Source organism: Oryctolagus cuniculus, chromosome 19 (genome assembly GCF_964237555.1).
Source record: "Oryctolagus cuniculus chromosome 19, mOryCun1.1, whole genome shotgun sequence".
Taxonomy (NCBI): domain Eukaryota; kingdom Metazoa; phylum Chordata; class Mammalia; order Lagomorpha; family Leporidae; genus Oryctolagus; species Oryctolagus cuniculus.
The window spans coordinates 34489868-34507673 of NC_091450.1; the positions used below are offsets into that span (position 1 = coordinate 34489868).

Below are 17806 nucleotides of genomic sequence, written 5' to 3' on the forward strand. Positions count from 1 at the left end.
TACGGCCGGTGTGCTGCGCTGATCCGAAGCCAACAGTCAGATGCCTCCTGCAGGCCTCCCATGTGGGTGCAGGGCCCCAGGACCTGGGCCATTCTCCACTGCACTCCTGGGCCACAGCAGAGAGCTGGGATGGAAGAGGGGCACCCGGGACAGAATCCAACGCCCCGGCCGGGACTAGAACCCGGGGTGCCAGCACTGCAGGCAGAGGATAGCCTAGTGAGCCGCAGCGCGGGCCCCTGGTTATCTCTTCAGTGTTTTTGTATATTGAGTGAAGATGGATGGGGCTGTGCAGGGGGAGTTGGTGGTGGGGAGGGAGCTGCCAACGGCTCAGCCGAGGCCATGGCAGAGAAAGCGGTGCCAGGGCCTGACACTGCCCAGAGTGCTACGAGGGCTGGTGCCCAGGCTTGTGCTGGGGTTGGGCCAGGCTGGACGCCCGATGGCGCTCCCAGGGCATTCAGCCAGGAGGGTGTGCGAGAGCTGCTGGAGTCTGGGCTGTCTGCACTAGGACAGGGGCCAGTTCCAGGGGTGCCAGCCGTGGACGAGGGAGATGCCAGAGGCCTGGGCACACAGTGAGCTCCTGGCCAGCCTGCAGGACTCAGGAAGCAGGGCACCAGGGGCCTGCCCAGGGCCTGGCTGTGGGGCTGTGCAACAGAGGAGGGGAGGTGAGCCCCCGACACGAACTCTCCAACCCGGGGCCCTGGTTCCAGGGGATGGGTGTCAGTGAGAGAGGATTTCTGGTGGCTGCCTCTGTGTAGGACAGCCTGCTTCCGTTTGGTGGGTGTGATGTAGTTGGCCATATTTCAAAGGAGGGTGCTGGCCCCAGGACACCTTTCCCCCTGAGGAAGTCTGGGGCCTCCTCCCCTGCCCACCCTGCCCCACAGCTGCTCCAGAGCTGCTCCCACTCTCCAAGGTCTCGGGGATGCCCCTGGGACGGCGGGAGCAGCTGGAACCCAGTTCAGACACTGGGGTCACGGGTGACAGGGTGCCAGGCTCCTGACTCAGTGCATGGAAGGCTCACTGGGGACACCCACCCAGCCCCCAGGGCACAGTTTCTGCCCCCTTCCCCCCAGCACAAGGAATACAGGACACAGCGCGTCCGTCCACATGAGTTTATTGGGGAGTGGAGGGAGGGCCCGGGGGGTTCAGAGGTACGGGGCGGGGGTGTCCAGGGGTGCGGAGCGCTCTCAGCGGTACTTCTCAGTCAGGATGGCGGACACTTGGCACAGGAACTTGTCCCAGGCGGCGTGGGACTCGGCGGTGAAGTCCGCGGGCAGGTGCACGGCCAGGGTGACCAGCAGGCAGTGGGACAGGAGCTGTGCGGCAGGGGGCGGTCAGGGACAGGCAGGGGTGGCCGCCGTGGGCCGCTCCGGACCCCAACTCCTACCCCAGGCAGGACCTCGCGCCCAGCCCTGCCCACCCGGCCCCGTCCCACCCAGTCGCCCGCGCTCTGCACTCACCCTGAAGTTGACCGGGTCCACACGCAACACGTAGGCGTGCAGCTCGCTCAGCTTGGACAGCCCGCCGGCCAAGTTGTCGATGTTCTTGACCGCGTCGCCCAGCGCGGCCGCCACCTTGGCGCCGTGAGCGCGCAGCTGCGCGGAGCCCGCATGCAGGTCGAAGTGCGGGAAGTAGGTCTTGGTCTGCGGGAAGCTGAGGAAGAGCCTGGGGGCGGGCGCCCCACACCCAGCAGTCAGGAGAAGCCCACTTTCACGCAGTGTTTGCAAGGCAAAACCCAGCGTGCAGTCCACAGGGAGCGCACACGGGCATTTCAGACAGGGACTGCGGCCCAGCCCAGCCCCTGCTCCCCTGTTCCTGTCACTCAGTCCCCAGCTGCTGGTGGAGGCTGTGAGCAGGAAGACTGGCCACTGCGTCACCGTCCCTCCTCCTGACCTCTCCCCGTCCCTGGTCTGGACACTCAGGCTGCGACCCATGGGGCACCTACCTCTCCAGGGCCTCAGTGCCGATGGCCTCAGACTGGGAGGAGACCTTGTCCCAGAGGGACATGATGATGGTCCTCTCGCTCTTGGTCAGAGACATGGTGAGGCCGGGGCTGGGCTGCTGCACAGGGGCTGGAGGTGCTGAGCACTGGGTGTGGTGGTGCTCAGCCCGCAGGCTCCCTTATATACGGGGAGCAGAGTCCAGCCAGGCCCTGGCTCTTCTGGGAAGAGGGGAAGAGGGGAAGGGGCAGTGGGGGTGGGGTCTCTTATCTGGAGCAATGACAGAGGGAGGTCAGGGCCTGGTGGGGGAGGCGGGTGAGGGGCTACCACTCTTGCTGGGCCTTCCAGGGGCGTTGGCCGCAGTCTCTCCACTGGGTCCAGGGGAGATAGGGGCCCTGCCGTCCCAGGGGTCATCCCGGCATGGCCGTGCTGCGCTGTCCTCATCCTCCCAGAGTCACAAAATGGGGACAACCAGAGCAGCAGGGGCCGCTGCCCGCCCTCGGGCCACCCCACCCAGGCACTGGTCAGGCCGACCCACGGGTGTCTGTGACCCTGAGTTCCCTCCAGGAACACGGCTCTCCCTGGGGCGCTGAGCGGAGCCCTCTGTGCCCTGAGCTTGGGAGGAGCCGGCAGGCTGATGGGAGATCAGCCACCTGAGGTCACGTGCTGCTGCTGGGGACCCCAGTGTTGCCCTGGGCGGGGCCGCTGCAGCACGGGCACCTGCCTTCTATGTCTTAGAGATCCTTTGTGTACTTGCCAGGCAGACGAGGGCCTGCACGGCAGGAGCTGGGCCAGGGCTGAGGCCAGGAGCCAGGAAGTGCATCCAGGTCTCCCGCGGGAGTGGCAGAATCCAGGTAGTGCAGCTGTCAGTGCTGCCTCCCGGGGCCACACCAGCAGGAGTGGAGGTGGGCCCTGACCCGGCTCTCCCAGCAGTGAGGCCGATAGCCTCCCCACACGACGAGATAGAAGAAAAATCCCAGCACAAGATAGTCACCTCTGTCGCTTTAGGCTTGTCTGGGCTGTAACCAGCAGCTGCCACACACAGCCAGCTCCATCACCCGCACACTCCTCAGCCACGCTCTGGCTGCCCTCCTCCCCTCCCAACCTCTGGAAACCACTACAAGTTTGTGTTTTGCAAGAATGTCCTGTATGGGCCAGCACCGTGCACAGTGGGTTAAGCCACTGTGTGTGACACAGGCATTCCATGTGGGCAGCGGTTGGAGGGTGGGCTGCTCTTCTTCCAGTCCAGCCCGCTCCTAATGTGCCTGGGAAAGCAGCAGAAGATGGCCCCAGAGCCTGGGTGCCTGCCACCTCCGTGCCACACAGGATGGTGTCCAGGCTCCTGGCTCCAGCCTGGCCCAGTCCCAGCCTTCGAAGCCGTTTGTGGAGTGAATAGTGGATGGAAGATCTCTCTCTGTCCCTCTCTCTCTGTCCCTCTCTTTCTCTGTCCCTCTCTCTCTCTCTCCCTCTCTCTCTCTCCCTCTCTCTCTTTCTCTCTCCATGTCTCTGTCTCTACAACTCAGCTTTTCCAATAAGTAAATCCCAAAAGGAACGTCGTGTCCATGGAGTCATCGGTGCAGTCTGTGCAGATGCCTCCTTCCCCTTCATCCGGGCGGGGCTGGGCGGCAGCACTCGACTCCTCTCTGGGGCAAGGCCGGACGTGGTCCGTGCACGCCTGGAGGACATTTGGGTTGCTATGGCCCAGACAGCCACTGTGAACATTCACGGGGTGGGCTCCGTGGGAACACAGGCTTCCTTCTGTGCAGGGTTCCCAGCAGGGTAGACACGTGTGTCTCTGATATCCTCGGAAGCTGCCCTGTTCCCGCCCTGTCAGCATGAAGGGACGGGCCACGGCCTGCAATGTGCCACCGTGTCCCTCCAGGCTGTCCTGACGGGCGTGCCGTCGTGTGTCCCTGTGGCTCACCCTGTGCCTCTGCTAGCATGGACGCCTCCTTGTGTGTGCTCATTTGCTCTGCTCTATTGTTTCTGGTGAATATTTGTACAAGTGTTTTGCTGAAATTATTTTATTCATTTAGTGAAAGACTTCCAAGAGAGAGGCAGAGACAGAAGAGAGAGCTCCTCCATCTGCCGGCCCACAGCTCTGCTGCCACAAAGGCCTTAGCTGACCCAGGCTGAAGCCAGGAGCAGGGGCTCCACCCAGGTCTCCCAAACACTTGGGGCCACCTCCCCATGCCTTTCCCAGGCTGGTAGCATGGAGCTGGGTCAGAGGTGGAGCTGCCAGGGACTCCAGTTTGATGCCAGGTGCAGGCGGCTAAGCCACAGGGCCCTGTGCCATGACAGCAACCCCATGCTGTGCTCATTTGAAAATTTGATGTGGGGCTGGATCTGTTGCCCTGTGGGTAAAGCTGCCACCTGCAGCTGTGGCATCCCATAGGGGCACCAGTTCTGGTCCTTGCTGCTCTGCTCTGGTCCAGCTCTCTGCTAATGTGCCTGGGAAAGCAGTGGAAGACAGCCCAAGTGTTTGGAGCCCTCCTCCCATGTGGGAGACCCAGAAGAAGCTCCTGGCTCCTGGCTCCAAACAGGCCCAGCTCTGGCCATTGCAGCCTTTTGGGGAGTGAACCAGCAGGTGGAAGATCTCTGTCTCTCTGACTCTTCCTCTCTATTATTCTGCCTCTCAAATAAATCAGAAAAAAATTCCTCTTCATTTTTGTTTGGTTCTTAATGATTTATTTATGTACTGATTTGAAAGGCAGAGTGACACAAAGATAGGGAAGTCCTCGGATTGGTCTCCCATCTGCTACTTCACTCCCCATATGCTTTCACTGGGCTGAGCTGGGCAAACCAGGAGGAACTCCATCCGGGTCGCACCTGGGTGGCAGGGCCCTAAGTGCAGGGGTCGTCACCCACTGCATCCCAGGGAGCTGAGGGAGGGAAGCAGCAGGGCTTCAACGGGCACTCTGGTACGACATGCAGGCCTCCCAAGGGCGCTTCATCAGGGGCCACACAAGCCTGATCCTGTCTCTGTCTCTCTCTTCTCAAGATGTTTCTGTATTTGAAAGGCAGAGAGAAGAGAGTAAGGGAGGTAGCACTCCCACCCACTGGTTCATTTCCCAAAGAGCTGCAACAGCTCCAGCTGTGCTGGCCTAAGCCGGGAGCCAGTGTCTCCAGTGCCTGTCAGGAACCCAAGTCCTTGAGTCATCACCTCCCTCCTTCCCAGGGTGCACTGTGCAAGAAATGGATCTGACGCACATGGAGCCAGGACCAAGAACCCAGGCACTCAGGGATGTGGGTGTGACTTCTCACTGTGCCAACACCCACCCCTGGTTATTTCTTTGTTTCTTTCTTTCTTTTTTTTTTTTTTCTTTTTTTTTCTTTTTTGGACGGGCAGAGTTCATGAGAGAGAGAGAGAGAAAGGTCTTCCATTTCTGTTGGTTCACCCCCAAGTGGCCGCTACGGCCGGTGTGCTGCGCTGATCCGAAGCCAACAGTCAGATGCCTCCTGCAGGCCTCCCATGTGGGTGCAGGGCCCCAGGACCTGGGCCATTCTCCACTGCACTCCTGGGCCACAGCAGAGAGCTGGGATGGAAGAGGGGCACCCGGGACAGAATCCAACGCCCTGCAAGCAGAGGATTAGCCTAGTGAGCCGCAGCGCGGGCCCCTGGTTATTTCTTCAATGTTTTTCTATATTGAGTGAAGATGGATGGGGCTGTGCAGGGGGAGTTGGTGGTGGGAAGGGAGCTGCCAACGGCTCAGCCGGGGCCATGGCAGAGAACAGTGCCAGGGCCTGACACTGCCCAGAGTGCTACGAGGGCTGGTGCCCAGGCTTGTGCTGGGGTTGGGCCAGGCTGGACGCCCGATGGTGCTCCCATGGCATTCAGCCAGGAGTCTGGGCGTCTGCACTAGGACAGGGGCCAGTTCCAGGGGTGCCAGCCGTGGACGAGGGAGATGCCAGAGGCCTGGGCACACAGCAAGCTCCTGGCCAGCCTGCAGGACTCAGGAAGCAGGGCACCAGGGGCCTGCCCAGGGCCTGGCTGTGGGGCTGTGCAACAGAGGAGGAGAGGTGAGCCCCCGACACGAACTCTCCAACCCGGGGCCCTGGTTCCAGGGGATGGGTGTCAGTGAGAGAGGATTTCTGGTGGCTGCCTCTGTGTAGGACAGCCTGCTTCCGTTTGGTGGGTGTGATGTAGTTGGCCATATTTCAAAGGAGGGTGCTGGCCCCAGGACACCTTTCCCCCTGAGGAAGTCTGGGGCCTCCTCCCCTGCCCACCCTGCCCCACAGCTGCTCCAGAGCTGCTCCCACTCTCCAAGGTCTCGGGGATGCCCCTGGGACGGCGGGAGCAGCTGGAACCCAGTTCAGACACTGGGGTCACGGGTGACAGGGTGCCAGGCTCCTGACTCAGTGCATGGAAGGCTCACTGGGGACACCCACCCAGCCCCCAGGGCACAGCTTCTGCCCCTTTTCCCCCAGCACAAGGAATACAGGACACAGCGCGTCCGTCCACATGAGTTTATTGGGGAGTGGAGGGAGGGCCCGGGGGGTTCAGAGGTATGGGGCGGGGGTGTCCAGGGGTGCGGAGCGCTCTCAGCGGTACTTCTCAGTCAGGATGGCGGACACTTGGCACAGGAACTTGTCCCAGGCGGCGTGGGTCTCGGCAGTGAAGTCCGCGGGCAGGTGCACGGCCAGGGTGACCAGCAGGCAGTGGGACAGGAGCTGTGCGGCAGGGGGCGGTCAGGGACAGGCAGGGGTGGCCGCCGTGGGCCGCTCCGGACCCCAACTCCTACCCCAGGCAGGACCTCGCGCCCAGCCCTGCCCACCCGGCCCCGTCCCACCCAGTCGCCCGCGCTCTGCACTCACCCTGAAGTTGACCGGGTCCACACGCAACACGTAGGCGTGCAGCTCGCTCAGCTTGGACAGCGCGCAGGCCAAGTTGTCGATGTTCTTGACTGCGTCACCCAGCGCGGCCGCCACCTTGGCGCCGTGAGTGCGCAGCTGCGCAGAGCCCGCGTGCAGGTCGAAGTGCGGGAAGTAGGTCTTGGTCTGCGGGAAGCTGAGGAAGAGCCTGGGGGCGGGCGCCCCACACCCAGCAGTCAGGAGAAGCCCACTTTCACGCAGTGTTTGCAAGGCAAAACCCAGCGTGCAGTCCACAGGGAGCGCACACGGGCATTTCAGACAGGGACTGCGGCCCAGCCCAGCCCCTGCTCCCCTGTTCCTGTCACTCAGTCCCCAGCTGCTGGTGGAGGCCATGAGCAGGAAGACTGGCCACTGCGTCACCGTCCCTCCTCCTGACCTCTCCCCGTCCCTGGTCTGGACACTCAGGCTGCGACCCATGGGGCACCTACCTCTCCAGGGCCTCAGTGCCGATGGCCTCAGACTGGGAGGAGACCTTGTCCCAGAGGGACATGATGATGGTCCTCTCGCTCTTGGTCAGAGACATGGTGAGGCCGGGGCTGGGCTGCTGCACAGGGGCTGGAGGTGCTGAGCACTGGGTGTGGTGGTGCTCAGCCCGCAGGCTCCCTTATATACGGGGAGCAGAGTCCAGCCAGGCCCTGGCTCTTCTGGGAAGAGGGGAAGAGGGGAAGGGGCGGTGGGGGTGGGGTCTCTTATCTGGAGCAATGACAGAGGGAGGTCAGGGCCTGGTGGGGGAGGCGGGTGAGGGGCTACCACTCTTGCTGGGCCTTCCAGGGGCGTTGGCCGCAGTCTCTCCACTGGGTCCAGGGGAGATAGGGGCCCTGCCGTCCCAGGGGTCATCCCGGCATGGCCGTGCTGCGCTGTCCTCATCCTCCCAGAGTCACAAAATGGGGACAACCAGAGCAGCAGGGGCCGCTGCCCGCCCTCGGGCCACCCCACCCAGGCACTGGTCAGGCCGACCCACGGGTGTCTGTGACCCTGAGTTCCCTCCAGGAACACGGCTCTCCCTGGGGCGCTGAGCGGAGCCCTCTGTGCCCTGAGCTTGGGAGGAGCCGGCAGGCTGATGGGAGATCAGCCACCTGAGGTCACGTGCTGCTGCTGGGGACCCCAGTGTTGCCCTGGGCGGGGCCGCTGCAGCACGGGCACCTGCCTTCTATGTCTTAGAGATCCTTTGTGTACTTGCCAGGCAGACGAGGGCCTGCACGGCAGGAGCTGGGCCAGGGCTGAGGCCAGGAGCCAGGAAGTGCATCCAGGTCTCCCGCGGGAGTGGCAGAATCCAGGTAGTGCAGCTGTCAGTGCTGCCTCCCGGGGCCACACCAGCAGGAGTGGAGGTGGGCCCTGACCCGGCTCTCCCAGCAGTGAGGCCGATAGCCTCCCCACACGACGAGATAGAAGAAAAATCCCAGCACAAGATAGTCACCTCCGTCGCTTTAGGCTTGTCTGAGCTGTAACCAGCAGCTGCCACACACAGCCAGCTCCATCACCCGCACACTCCTCAGCCACGCTCTGGCTGCCCTCCTCCCCTCCCAACCTCTGGAAACCACTACAAGTTTGTGTTTTGCAAGAATGCCCTATATGGGCCAGCACCGTGCACAGTGGGTTAAGCCACTGTGTGTGACACAGGCATTCCATGTGGGCAGCGGTTGGAGGGTGGGCTGCTCTTCTTCCAGTCCAGCCCGCTCCTAATGTGCCTGGGAAAGCAGCAGAAGATGGCCCCAGAGCCTGGGTGCCTGCCACCTCCGTGCCACACAGGATGGAATCCAGGCTCCTGGCTTCAGCCTGGCCCAGTCCCAGCCTTCAAAGCCGTTTGTGGAGTGAATAGTGGATGGAAGATCTCTCTCTGTCCCTCTCTCTCTGTCCCTCTCTTTCTCTGTCGTCTCTCTCTCTCTCCCTCTCTCTCTCTCCCTCTCTCTCTTTCTCTCTCCATGTCTCTGTCTCTACAACTCAGCTTTTCCAATAAGTAAATCCCAAAAGGAACGTCGTGTCCATGGAGTCATCGGTGCAGTCTGTGCAGATGCCTCCTTCCCCTTCATCCGGGCGGGGCTGGGCGGCAGCACTCGACTCCTCTCTGGGGCAAGGCTGGACGTGGTCTGTGCACGCCTTGAGGACATTTGGGTTGCTAAGGCCCAGACAGCCGCTGTGAACATTCACGGGGTGGGCTCCGTGGGAACACAGGCTTCCTTCTGTGCAGGGTTCCCAGCCGGGTAGACACGTGTGTCTCTGACATCCTAGGAACCTGCCTGGTTTACCTCCCTGTTGCAGCCTGCACTCAACCCTCACAGCTGCTGTCCCGCATCATGGTTCTGTGTTTTATTATAAGGGGATGGAGGCTCCAAGAGGTGAGGAGGGAAGCACCCTGCCATTTTGGACAGATGGCTGGTGGTCCTGCCTGTCTCTGGGCTTTCCCCTGTGTTGTGTGGACCCCAGCTGTGCAGCTGGTCCGGTTCTGGGGCTGCTGGTCTCTGGATGGAATTCCAAGCTCCAAGTCCATGCTGAGCCTGGGTAGCAGGGCTTAGCCCCGTGGGGCACCTGTTCACTCATTCACCTCCTGGGATGTGCACCCTGGGGACTCAGTTTTGCCAATTTTAGGCTTGGTGGTGGGAGCTGGTCTCACTTCCACCTGAGGTCAGGATCTGCTGCCACAGGAGCTGGAGACGTGGCAGCATGAACTTTTTAAGATGATTCTTGTTATTGAGGTGAGTGGCTCTTCCCTTGTGGGACAGGAACCCCGCAGCCCAGAGGGTGGAGGTGGCTAGGCGGGGGCCAAAAGCATCTTGAGCCCCACCCAGCCCTTGGCCCAGATGGTGGGGTAGATAAGGCCCAGCGTCCAAGTGGGCCTCCTACCCAACCCATGGAGACCCAGGCGGGGAGGAAGGGTAGAGTTTCAAGGTCAAAAAATCCACTGTGTTCAAATAAACAGATTTCAAAACATAGTTTCTCACACTTAAAATGAGGCGGTCCTAGCAGAGAAAGCTGGACATGGCGGGGAGGATGCGGTCTGCACTCCTGTAATTAGCAGAGTCGGCCCTGGTTTCCTCACTCAGAGACCCCCTGAGAGCTGAGGGACAACTTTGTGGACACCGTCCACTCTGAGCGCTGCCTGGTGGGAACCTTCAGCTCAGGAGGGGCCTGCTGACCTCGCCCAGCACTTGACGGTGAGCTCCGATTCCTGAAGCTGCCCTGGGAGGCTGGCAGACATGGCACTGAGGTCCTGCCCATGACAGTGACATGGGACTCATACCCCCGGCTCTGGCAGCCTGCGGAGGGACACGCTCCGGGCCGGTGGGCTGGAGTCCCCCGTGCTCTTCACTGTGCTACATGCCCCCGACACGCTCATTTCTGTTCCAGAGAAAGAAACTCTCATGAATGGTGCTGGAGAAACTGGACGTTCATGTGCAGGAGAAACGAAACTCAACCCTCCTCCCGCGTCTCACCATTTACAAAAATTAACTCAACGTGGACCAGAACCTGAGTGTGAGGCCCCACATTATAAAGCTAGTAGAAGAAAACACAGGGGAAATACTCCAAGACGTCAGAAGAGGAAATGACTTCTGGATAAGGAAGACCCCGAGAGGGGCCAGCACTGTGGGAGAGTAGACTAAGCCACCACTGCAGTGGCTGGGCGCTGGTTTGCTGCACTTCCAACGCAGCTCCCTGCTGATGGCCGGGGAAGGCAGCAGAAGATGGCTCGAGTGTTTGGGTCCCTGTCACCCACATGGGAGGCCCAAATGGAGTTCCAAGCCCCTGGCTCCAGCTTGGCCCAGCCCGGGCTGTTGCAGCCATGTGGGCTGTGACCCAGAGGTTGGAAGATCTCTTGCTGTGTCTATTTCTCTCTCTGTAACTTTTCCTTTCTTTTTTTTTTTAAATTTTTTAATTTTTATTTTTGACAGGCAGAGTGGACAGTGAGAGAGAGAGACAGAGAGAAAGGTCTTCCTTTTGCCGTTGGTTCACCCTCCAATGGCCGCCACAGCCGGCGCACCACGCCAATCCAAAGCCAGGAGCCAGGTGCTTCTCCTGGTCTCCCATGGGGTGCAGGGCCCAAGCACTTGGGCCATCCTCCACTGTACTCCCGGGCCACAGCAGAGAGCTGGCCTGGAAGAGGGGCAACCAGAACTTTTCCTTTCAAGTAAACAAATAAATCTGCTTAAAAAGACCCCAAAAACACAAGCAATGACAGCAAAAGTAGATAAACGGGATTATGAGACTCGGCAGCTTCTGTATGGCAAAGGAGACCATCAGTAGAGTGAGGTCACCCGCAGGCTTGAAGCCAGTGATTTCACATCAGGCATTTGTAAGAGATTCGTGGGGAGAGGAGGAGGGAGGGGTGACGGAGGGGAGGGGGAGGGGGAGAGAGACGGAGGGGGAGAGGGGGAGGGAGGCCACTTGGCACAGTTGGGGTGCCTGTACCCCATATTTGGAGTGTGTGATTTAAGTTCTGGAACATCAGTTTCTCACCCAACTTACTACTCATCTGCAGCCTGGAAGGCAGCGGTGTTGGCTTAAGTACTTGGGTGGCCTCCCAGCCAAGTGAGTACTTGTGCTACCCACAAGAGAGACCCCAACTGAGTTCTAAGCTCCTGGCTTTGTCCCTGGCCAAGGCCCTGATGTTGTGGGCATTTGAGGAGTGAACCAATGGTTGGGAGATCTCTCTCTGCCTTTCTGTCCATCAAATAGAATGAAAAGAAATTTAAAAAAATTTTAAAATGGACTCAAACAACAACAACAACAAAAATAGTCCAGGGTGGGTGTTGTGGTGCAGCAGATGAAGCCGTTGTTTGGGATGACCGCAATCCCATTTCAGAGAGCAGCTGCAGTCCTAGTTACTCCACTTCTGATCCGACTTCCCTATGAGCTCCTTGGAAAGCAGTAGAGGGTGGCCCAAGTGCTTGTGTCCCTGCCACCCACATGGGAGACCTGGATGGAATTCTAGGCTCCTCGCTTTTCCTCACCAGTCCTGGCTGTTGAGCACATCTGAGGAGTGAACCAGGGCAGGGAAGCTTGATACCTCTCTCTTTGTCTTTCAGATAAATGAATCAATCTTTCAGAAATGTGGTACATGGCTTAGCAGATAAAGCCACTGCCTCAGACACTGGCATCCCACACGGGCACCAGTTCCTCTCCCGGCTGCTCTACTTCTTCTTCTTTTTTAAAATTCCTGTTATTCTTCAAACCTTTTTTCTTTTTTTAAAAGATTTATTTTTTTATTTGAAAGTCAGGGTTACACACACACACACACACACAGAGAGAGAGAGAGAGAGAGAGAGAGAGAGAGAGAGAGGTCCTCCATCCGCTGGTTCACTCCCCAATTGGCCGCAATGGCCGGAGCTGTGCCGATCTGAAGCCAGGAGCCAGGAGCCTCTGCCGGGTCTCCCACGCGGGCACAGGGTGTTCTACTTCTGATCCAGCTTTCTGCTCACAAGCCTAGAAAAGCAGTGGAAGATGGCTCAGGTATTTGGGCCCCTGCTACCCATGTGGAAGACCCAGAAGAAGCTCCTGGCTTTGGCCAGGCCTTGCTCTAGCCCTTGCAGCCATCAGGGGAGTGAAACAATGGATGGAAGCCCTCTCTTTCTGTAACTCGAAGAAATAAATAAATCTGAAAAAAATTTAAAATGTGGTATGCATACACAATGGAGTGTTGTTCAGTCATAAAAAATGAAATCCTGTCATTTGTGGCAATGTGGACAGAACTGGAGGACATTATGTTGTGAAACAGACCAGCCATTGAGACAAATGCCACGTGTTGCCCCTCATGCCTGGAACTGAAAACAGCTGATCTCACAGCTGTGCAGAGCAGGACAGTGGTCCCTGCAGGCTGGGAAGTGGCAGAGGGGCAATGGAGGGAGGCTGGATAATGGGAGGAACCACAGCAGGGTGACCGTAGTGTGAGAATTAGTTATATATTTTTAAAGAACTCCAAGAAAGAAGCTGAAGGTTCGTAACACAGTAGATGGCACATGTGTAAGGGACAGAAATGCTAGCGTTCCGACTCGATGACTGCACGCTGCACACGTTTGAGTTGTCGCACTTCCTGTTCTGTAAGCAGGTGCTGCCCTCCACAGCCCTGCTCCATGGTGCTACTGTCTGCCAGGGAAGAGTGCGGAGAGATTTAAAAAGAAGGCACTTCTCAGACGCAGGCAAACAATCCAGTGACACGGCTCCTCAATACTGATCAAAGACGCACTATGGAACAAGACATCATTTCACTTTATGGACATTTTGGGGAAACTAGAATAAAATTGCTGTGATGCAGCTGTGTGCCTGGCAGTGCTCTGCTGGCCCGAGACGTTTCACATGCAGGCGCCTCATGCTGCTAAGGCCAACCTGGGGGTCTGTCCCGCAGAACACACACTTGTTTGTGTCAGTAACCTACATGTGTCTCGGACGAGTGTTCAGGCGTTGAGGGAAAGCCACAGCAGCCTGTTTATTTCAGTCATTTCCTGGGGATGCTTCGGTTAGGGTGGGTGAAGAGATTTTTATTTAGAAAACAGCTTTATTGAGGTAGGATTCACACATCACAAAATATACCCATTTAAAGTATACAAGTCAATGGCTTTTAGTATATTCACAGAATTGTGCAAACATCACCACAATCAACATTTTCATCATTCCCTCGCAAAAATAAATCAATAAATAAAAATAAAAATCCCCGGCCAAGGCCAGTGCTGTGGTGCAGCAGGTTAAGCCCCTGCCTGTGATGCCGACATCCCACAGGACCCTGGTTCAAGTCTCAGCCGGTCCACTTGGATCCAGCTCCCTCGAATGTGCCTGGGAAAGCAGTGAGGATGGCCGGAGTGCTTGGGCCCCTGCACCTGCGTGGGAGACCTGGAAGAAGCTCCTGGTTCCTGGCTTCGGATCGGCGCAGCTCCGGCCGTTGTGGCCAACTGGGCAGTGAACCAGTGGATGGAAGACCTCTCTCTGTCTCTCTCTCTCTCTCTGCCTCCGTGTCTCTTTCAAATAAACAAATACATATTTTTTAAAAGCCATTACCAAAACACAAAAAGCAGGCCTGCGGGTTGGCAGTCACCCCTCAGCGCCCTCGCCCTCCCAGCATCTCCAGTCCACGCGTGCGCTGTGTCCGAGCGGGCTCCAGGCTCGCTCCCGCACCTGCGCGCCACACCGCGACGTGGCCGTCGGGTCATTCACCGCGGGTGGACACCTCGGGACGATTATAACCTCCTTTATAGGAACACAAATGAAGTCTCCGGGACCGCCGGCTGTGGGCATACGCCGTCCTGCGTCACGCTCGGCCGCCTAACCTCGCCGTGGGCCTCGACCACCGCCGTGGTGCACGCTCCCGGCGCCCGAGCGCGGCGCCCACGGCACGCGCCCCGGAGGCCGCACGGGCGCGCGCGGGCGCGCCCGCCGCCGCGCCTGCGCAGATCCCCGTGCGTGCGCGCGCTGTCGCGCGGCCGGCGGGCGGAAGTCTCGCGAGCTCGGCGGCGGGCGCGCGGCTCGGCGGCGCGGGGCGCCATGGGCGACGACAGCAGCCCCCTCAGCGTGATTCTGGTGAGCTCGGGCAGCAGGGGCAACAAGCTGCTCTTCAGGTACCCCTTCCAGCGCAGCCCGGAGCACCCCGCGTCGCAGTCAAGTAAGTGCGCGCCCCCGCGGCGCGCGTCCACGTCGGCGCGCGCCGGCCCTCGAGCCGAGTCCGCGCGGGGCGTTCAGGGCGCCCTCAGGGTCCCTGTGTTCCAAGATTTGCTGTCGGCCAGGGCCGGCGCGCGCGCTCCCACCCGGCGGTCCGCGGGGAGCAGGGCGCGGCCGGGCCGGAACCGGGCCTGGCGCTGCGTCCCGGCGCTGTCCAGGCCCTTAGGGGGGCCGGACCTGAAGTCAGCGCGCCGACACGGACCGGCGCCCGCGTGGGGTGCTTCACCCGCCACGTGACCGCGCTGTCCACACCTTTTCTCTCGCAGACCTTCGTTTACGTTTGTTTTGCTTTAAAAGCACTTTAAAAATTGCTGACATGGGGGGTTCGGTGCTGCGGCCTAGTGGGCTAAGCCTCTGCCTCTGGCGTCCCATAAGGCTGCCGGTTCGAGGCCCGGCTGCTCCTCTTCCGATCCCGCTCTCTGCTGTGGCCTGGGATAGCAGTAGAAGATGGCCAAGTCCTGGGTCCGCACCCACGTGGGAGACCCGGCTGGTGCTCCTGGCTTCAGATCGGCCCAGCTCTGGCCGTGAAGCCGCAGACGGAGGGCTTTTCTCTCTGCCTCTCCCTCTTTCTGCGTGTAACTGTACCTCTCAAGTGAATAAATAAATAATTTCTTATAAAACTTGCTAACGTGGTACAAAATTTTAAACGCTCAAAAGGGTTTAACGATTCTGTCCGTATCCCAGTCAGCACCTGTTCCAGTCCCATCTTCTCCAGTTCCGGTCCAGCTCCTGCTCCCAGTGAGGCTCCTGGCCCTGGCCCGCCTATTGCAGCCTTTTAGGGAGTGAACCAGCAGGTGGAAGATCTTCCTCTCTCCTCTGTCACTCAGCCTTTCAGGCAAATAAATGTTAAAAAAAAAAAAAAATGTGTGTGTGTGTGTGTGAGGTTATAAAGAATAAAAGTCCCTTCCCATTGTAGAACCCTGGTCCCCCGGTTTCCCTGATAGGGGCAACTACTGTTAGCTTATTCCTGGGCATCTTTCTAGAATCTTCCTATGCACACATTTTGTTTTCCAAGCACCCCTTGTTGCCTTCATCTTCACTTGACGTCTACACCTTGGATAAGAAATCAGGCCCTTTTTGATGGCTGCAGTGAGTTCCATCCACAAGTAACATGTCTGGCAGTAGTTTTTTTTATATGTCTTATTGTTGAGAGGACACATATTTTTCTCTTTTCGTTGCTATTTGAGTTTCCTTTGCCATGACTGACCAGTATAACCTTTGCTTAATTTTTTCTTGGATTGTCTCTTTTTTTTCCTTATAAACTTGAAGGAGCTCTTCATATATTTAAGATAGAAATAGGTCTTTGTGACAATGCTGGAAATACCCATTTGGCATGAATGTAGTTCTTGCCAGATGGAATTTTGATTTTTTTACAGAAATTTTTAATTTTTATTTATTTATTTTTTTTATTTGAAAGTCAGAGTTACACAGAGAGAGGAGAGGCAGGGAGAGAGAGAGGTCTTCCATCTGATACTTCACTCCTCAGATGGCCGCAACGGCCGGAGCTATGCCGATCCGAAGCCAGGAGCCAGAAGCTTCTTCCGGGTCTCCCACGTGGGTGCAGGAGCCCAAGGACTTGGGCCATCCCCCATGGCTTGCCTAGGCCATAGCAGAGAGCTTGATCAGAAGTGGAGCAGCCGGGTCTAGAACCGGCACCCATATGGGATGCCGGCGCTTCAGGCCAGGGCGTTCACCCACTGCACCACAGCGCCAGCCCCCTTCAGAAATTTCTAAGAGATGGATTTATTTATTTGAACGGCAGAGTGACACAGAAAGGGAGAGACAGACCGTGTTTCTACTTGTTCACTTCACACATGGATGGAATGGACGAGGTTGGGCCAGGTCAAAGCCAGGAGCCGGGAATTTGATCTTGGTCTCCCACATGGGTGGCAGGAGACCAAGCACTTGGGCCAGCTTCTGCTTTCCCAGGCACATTGGCAGGGAGCTGGATCCGAGCGGAGCAGCCAGGACTCGTGCTCCTGTGGGACGCTGGTGTCGCAGGTGGTGACAACCCACCGCGCCACAACACTGGCCCCTGGAGTGTTGACGTTTTATGAAATCAAGTTTGCAGCCTGATCTCTGACCGTTTCTGAATTTTTTGTTCTGGTACATAGAAGGGCCTTTGCTGTACGACATTACCGACAAACAAGTCTTCTGGGACTGGCGCTGTGGTGCAGTGGGTTAAGCTGCCACTTGTCATGCTGGCATCCCATTTTGGGGTGCTGGTTCCAATCCTGACTGCTCTGCTTCCTGCTGATGTGCCTGGGAAGACAGTAGAAGATGGCTCAAGTAGAAGATGATCACACATGCGGGGACCAGGATGTAGTTCCTAGCTCCTGCCTTCAGCCTGGCCCAGACCTAGCTGTTGTGGCCCTCTGGGGAGTGAACCAATGAATGGAAGATCTCTTTCTCTTCTCCCCTCTCTGTCACTCTGCCTTTCAAATAAACACACCTTTAAAAAAAAAGGAAGTCCTGTACAGGGACTGCTGCTGTCTGTTGCTTCACTTCCCGGATGACCTCAGTGCCTAGGGCTGGGCCAAGCTGAAGTCAGGAGTGTGGAACTCAATCCACGTGTGTGGTGGGGATCCAGTTACTTCGGCCATAACTGCTGCCTCCCAGCGTGCTCATTATCAGGAACCTAAAATTGGAAGTGGAGCCAGGATTTGAACCCAGGCACTCTGTTATGGGATGTGGGCATCCCAAGCAGTGTCTTCACTGCTGTGCCAAATGCCTGCCCCCGTTTTTGGGTTTTCAGTTATAATTATCTTGGTTATAATTATCGAGGCTCCTTTTAAGAATTGGTGTTTCGGGGGCACTTGCTAAGAGCTACGTGTGCACCCTTTGGAGCCGTGTGGCATGGGAGCTGTGACAGGCCAGGACGCGGCTGCCAGGAGTGCCAGGGAGCAGTGGTGAAAGAGCCAGTGTGATTTTATTTTCTATATGACCTCTTAGTTCCAGCATCATTTTATGGAACAATTCATCTGACAGAGGGAGAGACAGAGAGAGACAAGAGATCTTTATCTGCTGGCTTACTCCCTCAATGTTCACCACAGCTGTGGCTGGGCCAGGCTGAAGCCAGGAGCCAGGAACTCCGTCCAGGTCTCACGTGGGTAGCAGGGACCCAAGTACTTGGGCCATGTTCCGCTGCCTCCTAGGGGTGCGAGCAGGAGGCTGATGGACGTGCAGAGTAGCTAGCTGGGGCTCAGACCAGTGCCGCGACGCGGGCACAGTGTAATCTGTCACATCACAATGCCCACACCTAAATACCTGAAACGTAGTAGCAAAGACATTTCCTCCATGTTGTCATAACTTCTTGGAAACCATAGTTTTTTTGAAAATTTAATATGTTTAGCTGT

General features: G+C 58.0%; 3 protein-coding genes and 1 long non-coding RNA gene across 12 annotated transcripts in view; 1 reads left to right on the forward strand and 3 right to left on the reverse strand.

Annotated features, from left to right (window-relative positions):
- Positions 1-1184: 1184 nt before the first annotated feature.
- On the reverse strand, positions 1185-2037 carry HBZ0 (zeta globin). The gene is given in 3 exon segments (NM_001171415.1): positions 1185-1313; positions 1458-1662; positions 1943-2037. Coding segments are annotated over 3 exon segments (429 nt in total).
- Positions 2038-6390: 4353 nt separating this feature from the next.
- LOC138846943 (hemoglobin subunit zeta-like) lies at positions 6391-7395 on the reverse strand. Its single transcript, XM_070064224.1, has 3 exons — positions 7238-7395; positions 6753-6957; positions 6391-6608 (listed from the first exon to the last, which is right to left on the reverse strand). The coding sequence occupies exons 1-3, from the start codon at positions 7330-7332 to the stop codon at positions 6480-6482; spliced, it is 429 nt and encodes a 142-aa protein (XP_069920325.1). The 5' UTR covers positions 7333-7395; the 3' UTR covers positions 6391-6479.
- A 5863-nt stretch (positions 7396-13258) lies between these two features.
- LOC138846944 (uncharacterized) lies at positions 13259-14157 on the reverse strand. Its single transcript, XR_011384487.1, has 2 exons — positions 13911-14157; positions 13259-13753 (listed from the first exon to the last, which is right to left on the reverse strand). It is a non-coding gene; the product is annotated as an uncharacterized lncRNA (long non-coding RNA).
- Positions 14158-14212: 55 nt separating this feature from the next.
- Positions 14213-17806, forward strand: part of NPRL3 (NPR3 like, GATOR1 complex subunit) — a 38229-nt gene continuing 34635 nt past the window's right edge. For 3 of the 9 annotated variants that reach the window (XM_070063754.1, XM_070063755.1, XM_070063756.1), the window contains exon 1: positions 14213-14394. In XM_070063754.1, the coding sequence (XP_069919855.1) occupies positions 14277-14394 (118 nt within the window). In that variant the 5' untranslated portion in view covers positions 14213-14276. The remainder of the gene's footprint in view (positions 14395-17806) is intronic. The other 6 variants (XM_070063752.1, XM_070063753.1, XM_070063758.1 and 3 more) reach the window with 4 other exon arrangements.